Source organism: Rattus norvegicus, chromosome 7 (assembly GCF_036323735.1).
Source record: "Rattus norvegicus strain BN/NHsdMcwi chromosome 7, GRCr8, whole genome shotgun sequence".
In the NCBI taxonomy this organism is placed as follows: Eukaryota; Metazoa; Chordata; class Mammalia; order Rodentia; family Muridae; genus Rattus; species Rattus norvegicus.
In genome coordinates, this window is record NC_086025.1 from 68,443,769 (window position 1) to 68,463,634 (window position 19,866).

The following is a 19,866-nucleotide window of genomic DNA, read 5'->3' on the forward strand; positions in this document are numbered from 1 at the left end:
AAGGTGTTCTTGGAGAAACCTGCGGCCGCCTGTTGGCCTCGCCAGGCTTCCCGAGAAGTGTTTTTCCAGTCGTTGCCTGCCGATTCAGTTACTTACAAAATTTCCGTCTTTACCCTTTTTCAGGATCTGACTTTGACGCCTGATTTTTGAAGATGCTGGAGTCGTATGTAACTCCAATCTTAATGAGTTATGTGAATCGCTATATCAAGAACTTAAAGCCTTCGGATCTTCAGCTTTCACTATGGGGTGGGGACGTGGTTCTCAGCAAACTCGAGTTAAAGTTAGATGTTCTAGAACAGGTAAGCTGTGCAGCTGTCATCGGAACATCTTCATCTTGATAGACATAGCCTGTTTATCATATTTTGAATGACATAAATTTCCTGTTAGTGTGTCTTGGCTAATGTGTAGTTAGAGACATCATTTTATAGAAAAAAAATACGAGGCTTTCTGCCTCATAAGGGCTTATTCTATTAGGATTTACAAACATTTTTTTGGCTGATAGAAAATCATTTCTGTTGTTTTTGCTAGCATAAAATTTCAGCCTGTTTACTCAGTTCTCAAGCATTGCCAAATATGCACATTCTTACAATGTCATATGAAGCTGGAAAACAATACATTCATGTTCTTCTTTTGGGTCCGTGGAAGAGTGTGAAAGACAGCAAGGGCACACGCATGTAGAGGAAAGTCCTGTTTCTTTTACGAGGAAAAATGACATTACTCATGGATCCTCAGAGATTGAGTAGACACAGATTGAGAAGGATGGTAAAGTTGGAAACATCTTTATTAATCACTTTTTAGGTTTTTTTTTTTTTTGCATTGAAATGATCTGATGCAAATAACTGACTTCAAAGTTCACATGCTCATTAATTCACTTACCACATTTAGCAGTAACATATGCCAAGTACTTCTGTTATGCTCGAGGATACACATTATCTGCAGGAGCTCAAGAGCCACAGAGCAGCTTTGTAGGAGATAGATAAGGGAGGACTGATCCGATGGTGATGGCTGTCAAGACTTTTCATGGTGTACTCTTGTTATTGGATAATCCAGACGGAGCACTGAGAAAATCAGCTCCTTCCCCATTCTTCTGCAGGCATTAGTGGATGTCTTTAATATTTTCATTTTAGTTTTTAAAAAATGCGAACAAATCCTAAGTGTGTTGGTTGAGCTTTAAGTATGGCTGTACCTGTGAATTCACCATCAGGATGAAGGCAGCGGGTGTCTTCAACACCCTACAAGATGCACCTGTGTGTCCACCACACCACACTCCCAAGACGCTGCTGGTCTCATTTCTGCAATTCCGTGTTACTCAGAGGAAGGAGTGACCTTAGGGCTGCATGCATGCTGGTCAAGCATTCTGCTGCTGAGCTCCGTGCCATAGCAGTTAGATTTCTGTCAAGAAGAGGTGTTTTTTTAACCTATTATTGAGCCTCAGCTAAATTGAAGTGATTTCTGTCTAGCAGCTACCGTTGCTTTCTCCTCCTCCTCCTCTTCCTCCTCCTCCTCTACTTCCTCTACCTCTTCCTCTTCCACCTCTAACTCCTCTTCCTCTTCCTCCTCCTCCTCCTCCTCCTACTCCTCCTAATGCTGCTGCTTCTTCTCTTCCTCCTCCTCCACCTCTAACTCCTCCTCCTCCTCCTCCTAATGCTGCTGCTTCTTCTCTTCCTCCTTCTAATGCTGCTGCTGCTGCGATGGACCCACAGTGCTGAGTCAGCAGCAGCTTGTTCTTTGTGTTGCTTTTGTATTCCATTGTATAAGGTGTCACAGTTTATCTGTCCTATCAGTAGAGCTTTTTGCTTGTTTATATTGTTGACTTTTATGTGTCAATGAACATTCTCCTGTGTGCATTTTTATGTACATAAGCATTAGTTTCCCTAAAACATATCTAGGACGTAGGCATATGTCTGATTTCAATATGTATTGCTAATAGTTCAACAGAGTATATTAACTTACAGTCTCATTTATGGTTTTAAGTATTTCCCAGTTTTCCCCCTATTTGGTATGTTTGTTGCTTTAAATTTTTGGCTTTCTGATGGATGTATAATGATGTGCCAGTGTATTTTATTTGAATATTTCTAATACACATTGGCGGATTATGTGGTTATCTTTTGTAAATTCTCTTTTTTTTTTTTTGACAGTGTGAATATTTACCTTTCTGAATTGCTGATTGGGAATTTATTTTATGTTGCTTTTGGCTCTGTGTATTGAACCTGGGTATCGAACACTAAGCTTGTGTTCTATGACAAACCTATAACCTAGTCTCCATTTCCCTTTGTGCTTAGGGCTGTTCCTATCCTGGATTAAGAAACCTTTGTTGTTGTTATTGTTGTTGTTTTATTGTTTAATATTTTTTGGTAATTCCTTCAGATTTATTGTGTATACCGTCTAACATTATAAGTAATGCTGGTTTTATGTCTTTTAGGCAGTGTTTTTTTTTTTTAAATGAATATATTATGTGTTAGATACCATCAGCCCTTACAGTTTTTAGTTTTATTATTGCACTGGCTAGAAGCTCTTAACAAAATGTGGAGCAGATGTGATGGGAATAGACTTTCTTTTTTGTCAGACAATTTGTAGGAGTTGGTTCTTCTCTTTACTAGGTGGATTCTGAGATTGAACTGGGGTCATCAGGCTTGGTTGGGCAACTTCCCTTACCTCCTGAACCATCTAGTCTACCATCCACTTTTATTTTTGTATTTTTTTTAATTTACTTTAGGTGTATAAGTGTTTTGTGTGTGCTTCTAGGCCTTGGAAGTCAAAGAAGGTGTCAGATCTCTGGAGTTAAAGATGATTGTGAACTGCCGTGTGGATGCTGGAATTGAACCCGGCTCTCCAGGTTCAAGTGTTCTTAACCTCTGAGCCACTTTTTCAGCTCCTGCTATTATTTTTGAAGTGTCTTTTTCTTTTTTCAGTTTTGCTAGATTTTGCTTTATGTATTTTGTGGCTCTCTTCTTGCATATTTTATCTGCTGTTCATGAATTGATCTTTTTAATCACTGTCAGGTGTCCTGTTTGACCTTTCTTGGTTTATTGGTGTGGCAATGTGTGTGTGTGTGTGTGTGTGTGTGTGTGTGTATGTGTATAGTGTCAGTGAACATGGCATGTGTATAAGGTATATGTGCATTTGAGCCTCTGCGTATGTGTGTGTACCAGAGGAGGACACTTGTGTCCTTGTATGATGGTGTACTTGTGTAGTGCCCTATCACTTTCCATCACACCTCTTTAGGCAGAGTCTTTACAGAGCCTGGAGCTAGACTAATAGCCCACAAGTTCCAGCAATCCTTCTGGCTTTCCTCAACCCCCTAGTGCTAGTGTTTCAGGCCTGGCTATGTCCCCCTCACCCCTTTTTTTAAACATTAGCTAAGGGGTCTGAACTCAGGTGTGTGTAAGATTTTATTAGTAAGAGCTGTTACTTAGGCCTATTCTTAGTGGATTTTTGGGTAGGGTTTTATGTAGTCTAGACTGGTCTCCTAACTATTGATTTTTAGTAACAATATTTTTCCCTCTCTTATGATGGTACTATAATTACTTTGCTTTTTGTAGTTACTATTTGCATGATATATGTGGTGGATTATTTTGCCTACTTGATACACTTGGGAGGAGGAAGCTCAGTCAGGAATTGCCTTCATCAGATTGCCTGGCATGTCTTTGGGGGCATTTTCTTAACTGCTAACTGATAGTGGAAGGCCTGGCCTACTGTGGGCAGTCCTAGACAGTTGGGTCTGGCCGTATAAAAAAATGTAGCTGAGCAAACCAGGGGTAGAAGGCCAGTAAGTAACATTTCTCCATGGCCTCTGCTTTAATTCCTTCCTCTAGGCTACTGCCTTGACTTCCTGCCTTGGTTTCTTTCCATGATGGCCTATAACATATTAGCTGATAAACCTTTCCTCTCCAAGTCGGTTTTGTTCAGTGTTTTATTACAGCAATAGAAAACATACAGAACAATATATATTTTGCTCTTTTCATTTATATTTTCATATCCTAAGTATTTGTTTTATAGATAGTGTATATTCATATGCTATTTTATTTTTAAATTGTCTGAGGTCTTTTTGTTTTGGTTGGAGTATTTAATTCATTTATATTCAGTGCTTATATGTATATGGTTGGATTTTCATCTATTTTCAAATTACTTTCTGTGTCTGACATCCCTTTTGTTCTTCTAGTATGCTTTTGCCATGCACTTTTATATTAAGTAGTAGAGATTTTTCTGGTCTTTATTCTTTTGATTCCAAATTATTTTTGAGTTATTGTCTTAGTAGTTGCTTTAAGGATTACAGTATACAGTTAATATACCACAATCTGAGATTCATGCTAATTTTCACTTCATTTTGTTGTGTAACTCTTTCTGGGGAAGATGGGAACAAATATCCATTTACTCTTAGAGATGGACAGCAGACCAAAGAAATGATGCTACAAGTCTGGCTTGGGGAGCTAGTGAGTGTGTTAGGATCACCTACGGGAGTGAGGGTGTCTCACAGGTACCTGCACCTAAGTCTTAGAGTGGGTAACAGTTCCTGTGTGTTGCATCCCTGGAGCCCAGTGCATAATTCCTAAGCTGTTCCATCAGAAGTCTGTTCTGCCTCCAGTAATTCTTTATTACTAACCTGGGGGAGGGGCATTGTTAATCATGTAACATTAAAAGCTTTCTAACCAAGGTACACTTTATTAGCTTTTTGAGACTTAGACGTCTGGAAGGAAATGTTTCTATTGGAAAAAATACGAAGCTAGTCATCGTAATGCAGGTACTCCTCAAAACCACCTTTCTGTCTGGTTTCTTATTTTTCTGGGGAAGCATGAACAACATTGATTGAGGTAGGGTACTGATGAAAGATCAGAGAAACAGTTGTATCCAAGTCTTGCTTGGTAAACTAGTTAGTTTCTTGTAGTTGCTTACAGGAGCATGGGTAAGGTGAGGGCTTATTTGGAACAGTGGTTCTTAGCCTATGGGTCAGGACCCCTTTGCTGGGATTAAGGGGTAGGGGTGGAGTTGGGTGGAGGTGAAGAGGTGGGTAGAACAACTTTCACAGGGGTGAAATCAGATAACCTGCATATCAGATATTTATGTTACAATTCGTAATAGCAGCAACGTAACAGTTCTTAAGTAACAACAACATTTTATACTTAGGCTCACCACAATATGAGGAACTGTATTAAAGGGTCACAACATTAGGAAGGTTGACAAACACTTAGAGAATAATGTACGAGCAAAGACAGCTGCATCTCTGAAATGTTCACCCCAGCATACGTGATGCATTCCCCAAAGATGTATCTGTGCAGCTCCCTACACAGGTGCACAGCTGGCGGGAGTTCAGTCACAGTCATTGTTGAGGAGCCTTGGGCCTTTCTCATTGGAAGAAGAAAGGAAAGAGTACCTCAACTTCATTAATAAACATTTGCTTACCTTTTGTTTCTGTGTATGAGTTTGCTTTACAATCTGGTATTACTTTGAAGAATTCACTTTCCTATTTTGCTAACAATGAATCTGTTGCTTGTTAACTCGTGTGTCTCCAATCACATCTTCAATAGTGTACCTATTACTAGATAATCAGTGATAGCCCACTGGTTTAGATTTGCATCCTTGGTGATTTGAACACTGACTCTCTTTTCATATGTTTGTTGGCGTTTGTACATCTTCTGTGGAGAAGTCTCTGTTTAAGTTTATTATTGGCTTTTGCTTTTTTGGGGTATGTCTTACTATGTAGACTTGGCTGTCATCAGACTCCAAGAGATCTGCCTGCTTTCTGCTCAAGTGCTCAGATTGAAGGTGTGTGCCACTATGTGTGGCTTGTTTTATTCACTTTTAAAAATAGGATTGTTGGATGATTGTTAAAGTTTAGAAATTCTCTTTATACATTATGTATTAACGCCTTTCCAGATATATGGTTTTCATATGTTTTCTCTCACATTTGTTAATTGCTAATATGGCTCATTTACTCTGTTGATTTTGTTTTGTTGTTGTTTTTTTTTTTTTTGCTATTCAAAGCTTTTAAGTTTGATGTAAACTTACTTGTTTTTATGTTTCTTGCCTTTTATATTCTTCTTAAAAAGAACACCACCCCCAAGTCCCCATTATAGCTTACCTAAGAGTAACTGGTCTTGTAGATGAACCAACCCCTCTGTTGCCTAGGCTAGTGGTAAAACCTGTTCCTCCTGCCTCAGCTTCGAGTAGCTTAGATTATAGTTGGTTAGAACTAGATTTCTGAGAGCTATTCAGCCCTCAACTTAAATCTTGGCTAGTAATATCCTCTGTCCAGTCATAATGTTCCTCTTGTAGGGAAGTGCCTCCCCCACTCCTTTTCCTTTCTTGTAGTTCTGGTGATCAAGCCCAGAGCCTCATAATACTACCTCAGGTTCATCTTCAGCTTTAAGGAAATTGTAAATATTCCAGCAAAGGGTTTTAACACTTTTAAGATGTAGACTTATATTTCAAGAAGTAGAAATAACAGGAAGCAATTTGGTTTTGGTTACTGCAAGGTCTAGTTGTTAAAATAATCAACATTTGTATTTTCCCCTTTTCAACGTCCATGTGTTTTTACTTGTTTCGCACAGTACTTTGTCTAAACAGTCTTGCTGATAATCAGATGATTACTAAATGTAGAATTTGATTTGTACCACTGACATGGCTTGTATGATTTAAAATTCCATTTGCTAATGTAGACAGCTGCTTCTGTTTTTAGTAGCTGAGCTTGTTGAATTAGCATTCTGATGGTACTAAGTTCTGGAATAATCAAGGTGTCTTTTCTCTGAAAACTTCTGATTTGTGTTCATAGACTGTAGCTTTGCTAGACACTTTGCAAATGCAATGTTGCATAAGTCAAAAGGTGGGAGAGGTGGAAGCAGTCATTGTCCAAGAAGCTACATAGTGGTGTGATTGAAATCAGAGCTACAAAAGGAGGTAGATGGCCAGCAGTATCAGTGGTTAATAGCAAGGACTCTTGAAGCTGGTTTGATTTGTATTCTTCCTTGCCTCAAGGTTTCATTTTGTGAAATTACCCAATTCTTCATGCCTCAGATTCTTCATTCTAAAAGGTGGATGATAGTATTAACCGTTTAATGTTGTGGTTAAATGGTTACAGGTAGGGGTTTTGCTTAGAATTGTGCTTAGTATGCAGTGTTTAATAATCTTGTGTTGTTGTAAATACTGATTAACATACAACCTTGTGCTAATGGAACTGTATTTGAAGAAGTTATTATGTCTTTAAACTTACTGTAATGAGATACACTAAAGGCTAGTAACAACAAAACTTTAGTAGTCTGACTTTGGGCAAAAACAAAAACTGAAAACCAAACCAACCAACCAACCAACCAACCAACCAACCAACCAAACCAATCCCCTCAAACCCCTAAACCCTCTGGTTGTAGTCTTACATTCAATCTATACTTAGATGATAGCAGTAGTCATAATATTCCTCAGCATCCTTAGAATGGGTTCTGTGTGAGAAAGAAAGTTTAACCTCTTTGTTAGAAATGAATTGGTTAATACTCAAAACTATTATTCTTATCCAAAAGTTGCAGATAATGAAAGGCACTTGAGAAAGTTTGTTCAGTGAGACTGGCCTTAGTATTTGACAGAGATAGGATTGAGTCCATCTGATGGTTCCACAGCTACTGGTTTCAACTGCTTGCATGTACTGTCAATGTTTAGCTGTAGTTTTATTATGTTACTGAAACAAAAGTGCAGGCAAAAAGGAATGTTTCGGGGTTGGGGATTTAGCTCAGTGGTAGAGCGCTTGCCTAGGAAGCGCAAGGCCCTGGGTTCGGTCCCCAGCTCTGAAAAAAAGAAGCAAAAAAAAAAAAAAAAAAAAAAAAAAAAAAAAAAAAAAGGAATGTTTCTTAGTTATTAAATTTATAAATAGCCACAGTGTTATACAGATGTAGCAAATACTGTTTTGGAGTTGTCAAAAAAAAAAAAAATCTTGTCAAGAAGTGAGATTAATATGACGTGATTTTGGTCAAGTTTATGTTTCCTTTTTAAACTTTTGCCTAATAACAGTGGACCACAATTAGAAGCATTTCAAATGATGACCACATCATATCGAGGTTAAATATTTAATTAAGTGCAACAAAATAGGTTGCGAAGTTCTGTTTTGTTAGGTCAGTCTATCTGGAGTTTCTTATCTCTAAGTAAACCTCTTTTCCTACTTGTTTTAGGAAGACTTTTTGAGATATATTGTTAGAGATTTAAGAAGAAGGTCATGATGGCTAGCTCACGTCTTGCTGTTAGCTCCTATGATTGCTGCTACACCAGTGTGTATAAACCTGTAGTATGAACCCCACATAGTATGCTGTTCCTATTAGGCAGAGTAGGGACTGAAGCTTGGGGAATTTAGATAACTTTTTAAATGTGACTTGTAGAGCATATTTAAAAAATAGTTTATTACATGTAGTTTAACAAGTTGATTCTAATTTTGAGTAGAAGTAATAACCTTTTTTAAAAAAATCATTTTTCTTTAAGAAACGAGCTTATATATAAACAGGAGAATAAAAACACGAGTATTTACTAACTTTTTAATATTTTGTGTTTTAAGGAACTGAAATTACCATTCACTTTTTTAAGTGGTCATATCCACGAACTGAGAATTCATGTACCATGGACAAAATTGGGCTCCGAACCTGTGGTAATTACCATCAATACAATGGAATGCATCTTGAAACTTAAAGATGGAATACAGGTAAGAAACTGCCGAGCCTAGTTCTTAGTGTTAGTACTTCCCTAGTGATCTAATTTGACACATCTTAGCTTTGGGGATATGCCAACTATCATATAAATTTAATAAACTTCCTTTCTACATGTCTTTGAAAGTAACAGGATTTACAAAAAGATGTTTTTAAATTGGGATAAAGCATTTAAAAGGTGTTTTTTTTTATAAGATTTGATTAGTTAGTCATAGCCTTTTGTACTAGGGATCAAATAAATTTCTCATTACCTATATCCAGAATAAATGAGAAGACTGATCAACTCCAGTTTTCAGTGAAACTTAGTAGTTGATCTAATTCTAGTCAGACTTGGTAAAAACTAAAAAAGTGTTTTGAATCTTTTACAGGGGTTTTATATGAATTTTTCCTTACATGACATATCTATATCAGACAATCTTTTTTGGGAAGATCCATCTTTATACTAAATTTCATTGTTGTTTTTGAAGGTTTGTTTTTAGAATCATGTTTCTTGTGCTGGTTAAATTTTTTAAATTAAATTTACTTACTTGTTTGTGGTGATGTGTGTGTGTGCCATATGCACATATGGGGGTCACCTTATGAGTCCCAGGGATTGATCTCAGGAGAGTAGACCTGGTGGCAGATACTCTTACCTGTTGAGCTGTCTTGTTGGTTCAAAGTCAGTCAGTCTGTTTGTCAGTCTGTCTGCCTGTTTGTCTATATATTATGTCTGTTAAGAGATTTTTGCAAAGTTACAGTATTTTTTTTAAGCAGTCCCAGCCCAAGATCTATGAATTTAGGGAGGAAATAGGTTAGAATACCAGACTTTTGTGGAAAAAGAGTGTTTCCCACTTACTGTGCACTAGCACAGTGAGTGTGCGTTCAGTCTCAACTGCGCTTCCTCAGCACACTTGTCTGTATTCATATGGTTCTCTGAGACAGGGGCTTGCTCTGTAGGCATCACTGGCCTGGGCTAGACCTCTTGCCTCATTCTCCTTTGTGCTGGGGCTGTACTGGGTATACTGATGGCTTTCCAGTCTGAAGAGAGTGGACAGGTATGATTGAAATGCCATTTTATAACAACTATAAGGCAATTCTAGTGTATCTTAAATAGAACTTTAATTTCTGTGAAATTAGGGTTATTTTATGAACTATTAAAATTATTTTCTATTTGAAGTAGATACTTTGTTAGAGTAACTCTTTGGACTCCTATCTATCTATCTATCTATCTATCTATCTATCTATCTACCTACCTATCTATCTATCTATCTATCTATCTATCTATCTATCTATCTATCTATCTATCTATCTAATCTTTGATTTCAAATCTGTATTATCCGTTCTCAAATAATGTGATTCTTGGAATAATAGGACAATGTTGCATTCTCACAAAAGTTTATTTTGTGAGAATTTATTTTGTGAACTTCTAGTATTTGAGATTTATTTATAAATTTGTAGCTAGTTATATTGCAACCTAGTTTCCTTTCATAGTTATATTTGGTAATTAATTGTCCTTGACCAATCATCTGTTACTTGAATTTAAGTTTTTTTTTTTTTTTTTAAATCTGGGCTTGATTAGACCACCCATGTGGTGCCCTTCATTAAAGGAATGAAAATTACCCTAACACTATTTTTTTCAGTGGGAAAGTAGAAGTTTCAGGGCCAGATGTCCTGTGGGACACACATTTCAGAAGAGACAGATTGCAACTAATTGCCAGTGCTGTGGAATCAGATTTGTAGCACAGGACTTAGTGAAGTCCATAACTAGTTTTGGTATTGGTCCATGTGAATGACTCCTGCAAGAGTGATCAGAGTTCTTCCTTGTACAGTATTTGAGGTTTGAATTTTGTGGTCTGTATGAAAAAAGGGTCAACTGTCATAAATATAAACCACTCTCAAAACAAATGTTTTTAACAGATGTTTAAAGTTTTAGAGGAGAAAGAATTTTTGCAAGTAGCATTTGACATTTGGCAAATTATTTAGCATTATACATCTCTGTTCTTCTTCTTTTTTTTTTTTTTTTTTTTTAGGACAGGGTTCCTCTGTGTAGCCCTGCTGTCCTAGAAGATTTGCCTGCCTCTTCCTCCCAAGTGCTGGGATCAAAGGCATGCAACACCACTGCCAGGGTGCACTGTCACCACCTGACATAATTAGAAAGCTTGGAGGATGTCAAAGTAAACAAATTGTCTTAGGTAGAATGAAGGCTGCCTTCCGGTTCCCTCAAAACTATTTTGACATTTAGAAACTTCATTAGTAATGCATTTAACTCTTTCCTGTTTACTCTGAGAGTCATTTCTGTGTCAGTCATTGTCCTTACCTTTAAATCCCTTGGACTTGTTATTTTTGACCATTTTTTTCTCTTTTTGGGCATTACATAAGAATTTGATTTATGACATATTAGGAATACTGTGGTGTAATCTACTAAGGTCCTGTGAACACAAAACTTAAGAACTTAAACAGTATATAGTAGTTTACATGGTTTTTTTTGGTCTAAAACTCTACTCTGATTTTTGTACCACCTACAAAGTAAGTGTTTAAAATATTTTTTTGTTTGAGATTGGGTAACGCTTTGTAGCCCTATCTGTCTTAGAACTTGCTGTGTAGAGCAGACTGGTCTTGAATTCTCAGAGATCCACCTGTCTTAGCTCCTAGTGCTGGGATTAACAGCTTATACCACTAGACTTCCTCACATTTAAAATTTTTAAACTTAAAAAATGCAATCACTTGTAAGGCTGCCTATAGAATTAACTTTCTTGTTAATAAGGTCGAAGAAATCCTTTGAACCTGCATCAAAGCTCCAAAATGATACATTAAGAACTAATAAACTTGTCGTCGTTGTTGTTGTTAATATATGCAGTTATATACCCATCTTAGTGTTTGGACTTATATGATGTTTTTTCTCATTATTTTTTCTTGCATTTTCTGATTTGGGTTGTGGAATTTCATTGGCTTTCTCATTTCAGCTTGTGTAGGCTAACGATTACCTTGGTAATGAGAGTAACACAATCCAGTTTCTGTCTGTATCTTGCTTATTTCAAGTCTTAAAAGCAAGAGTTATATTCCATGGATTGCCTCTTTACTGCCTTTAGGGAAAGGAGCAGCCCTTGCCTCTTGAGATAGGCTGAGTAGTCTGACACTTTGGCCTCTATAATAGTTGCAAAAGCTGCAAACTTGTTAATAAAATTTATAAAAGTTCATTATTATGCGGATGGAGGAATATTTTTAAGTGGAGCCTATATAAGTGATTTCCAAACACTGGCTGCCTGAACATGTCGGCCTTGGGTTTGAGTTCTTGTTTTGTGTGTTGTAATGGGAAAGGGTAGGTATTTTAGGGAGGTGAATGGAAGTATCAACAAAAGTGAACCCATATGCAACTTGCTGATATTACTGGACTGGCCAGCAAGTCCTCTTCTCTGTGCTCTCTAGTAGTGGAATTATGGGTATATGGCACCATGGTCCCAGCCTTTTTACAGGAATGCTGGGATCTCAGGCCTTTGTTCTAGAGGGGATCAAGCAACTGATCCCCCCCTAGCAAGGGCCTTTTGTGCTTCTGTTGTTGTTGCTGCTACTAGGTATTAATTTGTGGTCTCTCTGATTCCATCTGAAAACTTTTGTTTCACAGTCTGTTGGTTGTTGTTCATTTTGGGCTATTGCATTGACCTTCTATCATATGAAATGTTGCAGCAACACAATTCTTTGTCCTTAACACCATAATCTTTATTCTGTTCTCTTTCACTAGTCTGTGGCCATGCTGTTGACTGTCCTCTTCCCTTTGCTGCAGCTCTCTCTGAGTGCCTACCTTCAGTAGCTATCTTTCATTTTTATTGGCTTAATTGGTGCTTTGTTGTCATGTTTAGAGTGCTAGTTTTTTTATGCAGTTTCACACACGTGTTCTAAGAAGCATACAAGTGAAATGTGAAATTAATATATAACTAACCATTAAAAATGTACAACCCAATAGACAGTAGTATTATTATACTTTGTATAAGGGCTAATGCATTTATAATCTCTTGCAACCTCCAACACAGTCTAGTTTCAAAACCTTTTATAACCTCACTAAGATACTCTGTACCTACCGATGCTTATTCTAATCTGCTTTCTATCTCTGTGGGTTTGTATATTCTAGTATGTTATATGGAAATAATATAATATGGTACATTTATATCTAGCATCTTTTGCTTAGTAAGAAGTTTTTGAGAGGTTCATTTAAATTTTAGAGTATGTGGTAGGAATGGCTTCCATAGGGCCATGTGTTTGTGTACTTGGTTCCCAGTTGGTTAAAATGTTTGGGAAGGATTAGGAGAAGTGGTCTTGTTAGAGGAGATGTGTCAAGGGAGTGGGCTTTGAGGCTTCAAAAACCTCTTGCCATCCCCATGTGCTCTTTGCCTTCTGTTTGGAAGGATCCAGATGTGAGCTCTCATCTGCTTCTTCAGTACCCTGCCTGCCTGCCTGCCTTCCTGCTGTCACATTCCCCACCATGATGTCATGGACTCTAACCCTTTGAAACCGTAAGCCCAATTAAATGCACTCTTTTATAATTTGCTTTGCTTGTCATTAAAACAGGAAATTAGTTAATACAGAGTATATTAGCACTTTGTTTTTATGGCTGGATAACATTGTTTAACACACATACAACAAATGTATTTATCCATTTTTCATGGATATAGACACAAGGTTTTTTCTCTTCTTGGCTGTTAAGAAGAATGATAAGATTACAAATTTTATGTTTAAGCTTTTGAAGAACAACAACCTACATTTCTCTTGGGTATAACCCTTGGGAAGTGTTTCTGGGTTCATGCAGTAATTCTTTGCTTAGCATTTGGATGGCTTGCCAAACACTTTCCTGCGGTAACTTTACCATTTTATGTTTTCACCTGTAATAGTCAAGAGTTCATTACTGTTTGCTTATATTCAGGAAACCAATTATTTTCTTTTTATTTTATAACAGCTGTGTTTTTGATTAGTATTTTTATAGTAGCTAATGATGTTTAACATGTTTTCATGTTATTTTTGGCCATTCCTATACTTTTATAAACTGTCTTTTGACGGTTTATTTTATATTTTAGTAAAATATACATAAAGGACTACTTATTGTCTCCCCTCCCTCCTCCCTTTCTCCCCCTCTCCTTTCCTTCTTTCTTTTTTTAAGACAGAGTTTCACTTTATAGATCTGCATGGCCTGTGTAGACCAGACTGGTCTTGAACTCCACAAATTTATCTGCCTCTGTCCCAAGTGCAGGTTTAGGAGCTGGCCTCTGTTCACTTTTAAATGTACAGTCTGTGACAGCATACACTCGACTATTTGTTGCCACTAAGTTTAAGCTGGTAAGCAGCTCAATTACATCTTTAAAGTAGGAAGTAAACTTGTTATTCACAGGAGGAAGGATTGCTGGACATGATTGCAGAGAAAGTTATATTCCTTTTGTTATATTCTAGAGAAAAATGATAGGGAGCCTATGGAACTAAGCCAGTGACTCCGGAGATGTGGAAACACAGAGGAGAGCAAAGGAATCAAGGAGGAGGAGGGGGGCTCCTGGAACTGATGTGAGTTATGGCATTGTTAGCTGGGATTTTTAAAAAAATGAGTTAAAAGAGACTTATCAAGTTCACATGCTCACATAATTAGTAATTACTCTCACTGAAGAATAATACAGAAGATAGATGAAGAATAATACAGAAGGTAGGTGTCTGAGTTGCTTTCTTTTGCTGTGATAAAATACCATGACCAAGAGCATCTTATAGGAGAGAAAGTTTGTTTTAGCTTGTAGTTCCATATGGAGAAGAGGCCCTAATGGCAAAGTGGACACATGGCAGTCAGGAGCAGTTATGGTGGGATGGCAAGTGGAGATCTCACATGTTCCAATGTAGACATAAAGAAGCAGGGGAGGTGGGCTCAAAGTAGTGTGGAATCTCTAAACTCTCAAATTCTGCCTTGAATGACACTTGAGTCTACATCTCTTCAACCTCTCCGACAGTGTCATGAACTGGGGATCAAGTTTTCAAACATCTGATCTATGGGGGATATTTTTATTAAACCACTGTAGTAGGTGTTTGTCTTAGGGTTTTACTGCTGTGAACAGACACTGTGACCAAAGCAACTCTTATAAAGGACAACATTTAATTGGGGCTGGCTTATAGGTTCAGAGGTTCAGTTTATTATCATCATGGCAACATCGAGGCAGGTATGGGGCTGGAGGAGCTGAGCGTTCTTGTTCCGAAGGCAAACAGAAGACTTTTCTGGACAAGCAGAGGCTCTCAAAGCCCACCTGCATAGTCACTGCACTTCCTCCAACAAGGCCATACCTCTTAATAGTGCCACTCCTAGGGCCAAGCATATTCAAACCACTACAGCATTAGACATTGATGTTTTTAAGGAAAAATTAACATTTGTTTAATGATTAATTAGAGCATTAAGTATTGTTTAGTTGTGATGGTTTGAATAAGAATGGCCCCCATAGGCTCCTATTATTTGAATGTGCAGTCACCAGGGGGTGGCACGATTTGAGAAGAATTAGGGCATATGGCCTTGTTGGAGGAAGTGTGTCACGGGGTGGGTGGGCTTTGTGGTTTCAAAAGCTCACACTGGACCTTGTGGTGTTGTTTCTTCCTGTGGCTCCTTATATTGCTCTCAGCAACTGGTCTAGCTCCATGACTGCTGTCAAGATCCCACCATGATGATAATGGGCTAACTGTATGAACCTGTAGCCAATCTCACAATTAAAAATGCTCTTTTTTCAGAGCTGTCTTGGTCTTGGTGTTTTTTCACAGCTGATTAAGATAAAGATCAAAGTTAAAAAAAAAAAAGAAAAACAAAGCAGATAACCTTTGGGAGGATCTATAAGTAGATCATACAACATAGTTTGAAAAATTTAAGAATTTGGGAATAGAAAAAAACATGTTTTTCTGAATGTTTCCTATGTCTGGAGTCTATAAATAGTATAAGGGAGATTCTAATTTATCTATTTGGAATGTGATGCCTTATTATATAGACGTGATTTAAAAGTTCATACACCCAACAACAACAGTAGTTCTAACTGTAACCTGTCTTGTTACATATAAGCCTGAAAGTTATGTTGCATGAATATCAGACTTGCTTACATTGGCTCCACAAAGTTCTTGCCCTTTAAGTAGCTGAGGAAGTTTTGACTGCTGTTGGCTGTAATTAGAAGTCTATGGAGTTGTGTGGTACTTTGTTTATCCTATCCTCTGGAAGAGGTTTGTTTTTATTGTTATTCTTTCATAGCTTTTTGAAGAAGAAATACTTGGCTAGAATCAAGGAAAAATATAGTTTGATGATAGTTCTCTAAGAGTGTTATGAATGAGTGAACTTTTGGGGACCAGTGTGACTTTAATTATGGTGTCATATGCTGCGAACACTATAATTTATATGCCCAAGTGCTCTCAGCAAAAAAAAAAAAAGGACTGTAATTTGAGCCTTAATGGCTTACTGGTGGTTGTAGATTTTCTCTTTGCTGCTGATTTTATGTCATTCTAATTGTTACTTGCCATTAAAGATAATGAGGCCACAGATTGCAGCTTCTGTTTGTTTCTGTTTGTTTCACAAATTCAATATACAACAATTTCTTGATTTAGATCTGATGACTAGATACCTGTTAATTTCTTTTTTTAAATGTATTCATTTAAAAACTAGCTTATAGCCTTTTTATGTGTGTGCATGTGTACCTGTGTCAGTGGCCCATCTACGGAGGTGAGAGGACAGCTGGGAGTTGGCTCTCTTCTTCAATCATGTAGTTTCTGGTTGAGTTTAGGTTCTTTGGCTTGGTGGCAAGGGCTTTTACCACGGAGTTTTCTTCACATTCTGAGCTTACTTGTTTTGGCATGACTTTCTTTTTAGTTTTTAGAAATTATACTAGGCCTTTATATCTCAACTGAGTTTGTTTCAGTAGAGTTTTTTTTTTTTTAATTTAAAAATTATTTTTTTGTGTGTGAGTGCTGTGTGTTCATAGTGGCCGGAGAGGGCATCCAAGACAGATTGCCTAGAACTTGAATTACAGGTGATTAGCAAGAGCCTCAGAAAGAGCACCCAGTGTTTGTAAACACTGAGCCAGCGTTCCAGCCCTTGAAGCTGGACTTTTCTAATCTGACCATTTCTGCCTGTTAATTAAAGCATTTCAGATTGTTTATATTTCATGTGCTTTTAAAAATGCTTAGGTTTCCCACAGTTCTCTGTACCCAAATCCCGTGGGGGAGAGAAGAATCCCATGGATTCTCAGACATTCCTGAGAGCTCAGGGGAGAATTCCACATCTGCTCACATTCCTGGTCCTTGAGGAACCCGACTAGTGCCCTCTGGGCACAGGAGGCTAGGAGCAGTCAGGGGCAAGAACCTTTCGATCTCTGCCTGTACCTAGAACTGAAAGGCAGTCACCAGGAGCACTGAAACACCTGAGAGCAGAGGGAAGACCAGCTCTTCTTCTCCTACCAGCCAGCTTGCAGGCCTCAGGACACACAGACAAACCCAAGAGCAGTCTCGGACAGGACCCTTTGGGTTTCTGCCTGTGCCTGAAGCTGAACCAATCCACAGCTCTTTGTTCCCAGATCTGGCTGTTAGAAAACAGGTCTACAGGAGTGCTGACACACAGGCCTACAGGAGGGTCAAGCCACTGTCAGACAGGAAGAAGCTAACACCAGAGAGAACCTGATGTCGAGAGGCAAGCACAGGAACCTAAGCAACAGAAATCGAGACTACGTGGCATCGTCAGAGCCTAGTTCTCCCACCAAAATGAACACTGATATCCAAACATACCGGAAAAACAAGATTTGGAGTTAAAATCACATCTCATGATGATAATAGAGGATTCTAAGAAGGACATAAGTAACTCTCTTAAAGAAATACAAAGCAACATAAGAAAACAAGTGGAAGCCCTTAAAGAGGAAACAGAAAAATACCTTAAAGAATTACAGGAAAACACAACCAAGCAGGTGAAGGAATTGAACAAAAGCATCCAGGATTTAAAAATGGAAATAGAAACAATAAAGAAATCACAATAAGAGACAACCCTGGAGATAGAAAATCTAGGAAAGAGTTCAGGAGTCATAGACACAAGCATTATCAACAGAATATAAGAGATAGTGCAGAGAAGGTGCAGTAGATACCATACAAAATATTGACACAACCGTTAAAGAAAATGTAAAATGCAAAAAAGCTCCTAATCCAAAACGTCCAGCAAATCCAGGATACAATGAGAAGATCAAACCTAAGGATAATAGGTATAGAAGAGAACAAGAACTTCTAACTTAAAGGACCACGAAATATCTTTAGCAAAATTATAGAAGAAAAGTTCCCTAACCTAAAGAAAGAGATGCCCATAATCATACAAGAAGCTTATAGAACTCCAAATAGATTGAACCAGAAGAGAAATTCCTCCTGTCACATAATAGTCAAAACACCAAATGAACAAAACAAAGAATATTAAAAGCAGTAAGGGTGAAGTAACATATAAGGGCAGACTTTTCAGAATTATACCAGACTTCTCACTAGAGACTATGAAAGCCAGAAGATCCTGGGTAGATGTCTTACAGACCCTAAGAGAACACATATGCCAGCCCAGGCTACTATATCCAGCAAAACTCTCCATTAACATAGATGGAGAAACCAAGATATTCTATGACAAAAACAAATTTACAAAATATCTTTTTACAAATCCAGCCCTACAAAGGATAATAGATGGTAAACTCCCACACAAGGAGGGAAACTACACACTAGAAAAAGCAAGAAAGTAATTTTCTTGCAACAAACTCAAAAGAAGAGAGCCACTCAAATATAATTCCACCGCTAACAACGAAAATAACAGGAAACAACGGTTACTATTTCTTAATATCTTTTAGCATCAATGTACTCAATTCCCCAATAAAAAGACATAGATTAACAGACTAGATACATAAAGAGGACCCAGCATTTTGCTGCCTACAGGAAAACACACCTCAGTGACAAAGACAAACACTACCTCAAAGTAAAAGGCTGGAAAACAACTTTGCAAGTAAATGGTCCCAAGAAACAAACTTGAATAGCCATTCTAATATTGAAAAAAATCGACTTTCAACCAAAAATTATCAAAAAAATAAGGAAGGACACTTCATATTCATCAAAGGAAAAATCCACCAAGATGAACTCTCAATCCTGTATATCTATGCTGCAAATGCAAGGGCACCTATATTCATAAAAGAAACCTTGCACCTCCCACAGTAATAGTAGGAGATTTCAATACCCCTCTCTCATGAATGGACAGGTCATGGAAACAAATATAAAGAGAGACATAGAAAAACCAACAGAAGTTTTGAACCAAATGGATTTAGCAGATATTTATAGAACATTTCATCCTAAAACAAAAGAATATACCTTCTTCTCAGCACCTTATGGTATCTTCTCGAAAATTGACCATATAATTGGTCACAAAAGAGGCCTCAACAGATACAAGAAGACTGAAATAATCCCATGCATCCTATCAGATCACCATGGACTAAGGCTGTTCTTTAATAACAACAGAAATGACAGAAATCCTACATACACATGGAAGCTGAACAAGGCTCGACTCAATGATAACTTGGTCAAGGAAGAAATAAAGGAAGAAATTAAACACTTTTTAGAATTTAATGAAAGTGAAGGCACAACATACCCAAACTTATGGGACACAATGAAAGCTGCGCTAACAGGAAAACTCATATCCCTGAGTGCCTCCAAAAGGAAACTATAGAGAGCATACATTAGCAGTTTGAGAGCACACCTGAAAGCTCTAGAACAAAGAGAAGCAAATACACCCAAGAGAAGTAGAAGGCAGAAAATAATCAAACTCAGGGCTGAATTCAACCAAGTAGAAACAAAAAGTACTGTACAACGAATCAACAAAATCAGGAGCTGGTTCTTTGAGAAAATCAATAAGATAGAAAAACTCTTAGCCAGACTAGCCAGAGGGCACTGAGAGTATATCCAAATTAAGAAAATCACAATAAAATGGGAGATATAACAACAGAATTCTTGTAAACATGGGTATTGGGGAAAATTTCCTGAACAGACCACCAATGGCTATGCTCTAAGATCAAGAATCGACAATTGGGAGATAGGTGGTGGGCACTCCTGAGACTGCAGGGAAGGAGAGACCGCCAGTACTGTACCCCCTTGCCCACATCCCTGCCCCACGAGGAAACTGTATAGGTCCTCTGGGAACAGGAAGATAGGGGCACTCAACGATGCA

At 37.8% G+C, this 19,866-nt stretch overlaps 1 protein-coding gene across 13 annotated transcripts in view; it reads left to right on the forward strand.

Moving 5' to 3' along the window:
- Vps13b (vacuolar protein sorting 13 homolog B) overlaps window positions 1–19,866 on the forward strand; it is a 576,579-nt gene that overhangs the window by 6,773 nt on the left and 549,940 nt on the right. For all 13 annotated transcript variants that reach the window (XR_010052974.1, XM_039079215.2, XM_039079218.2 and 10 more), the window contains exons 2-3: window positions 124–299; window positions 8,528–8,671. Coding sequence is in view for 12 of the 13 variants with exons in the window: in XM_039079215.2 (XP_038935143.1) it covers window positions 153–299; window positions 8,528–8,671 (291 nt within the window). In the remaining variant the exon portion in view is untranslated. The remainder of the gene's footprint in view (window positions 1–123; window positions 300–8,527; window positions 8,672–19,866) is intronic.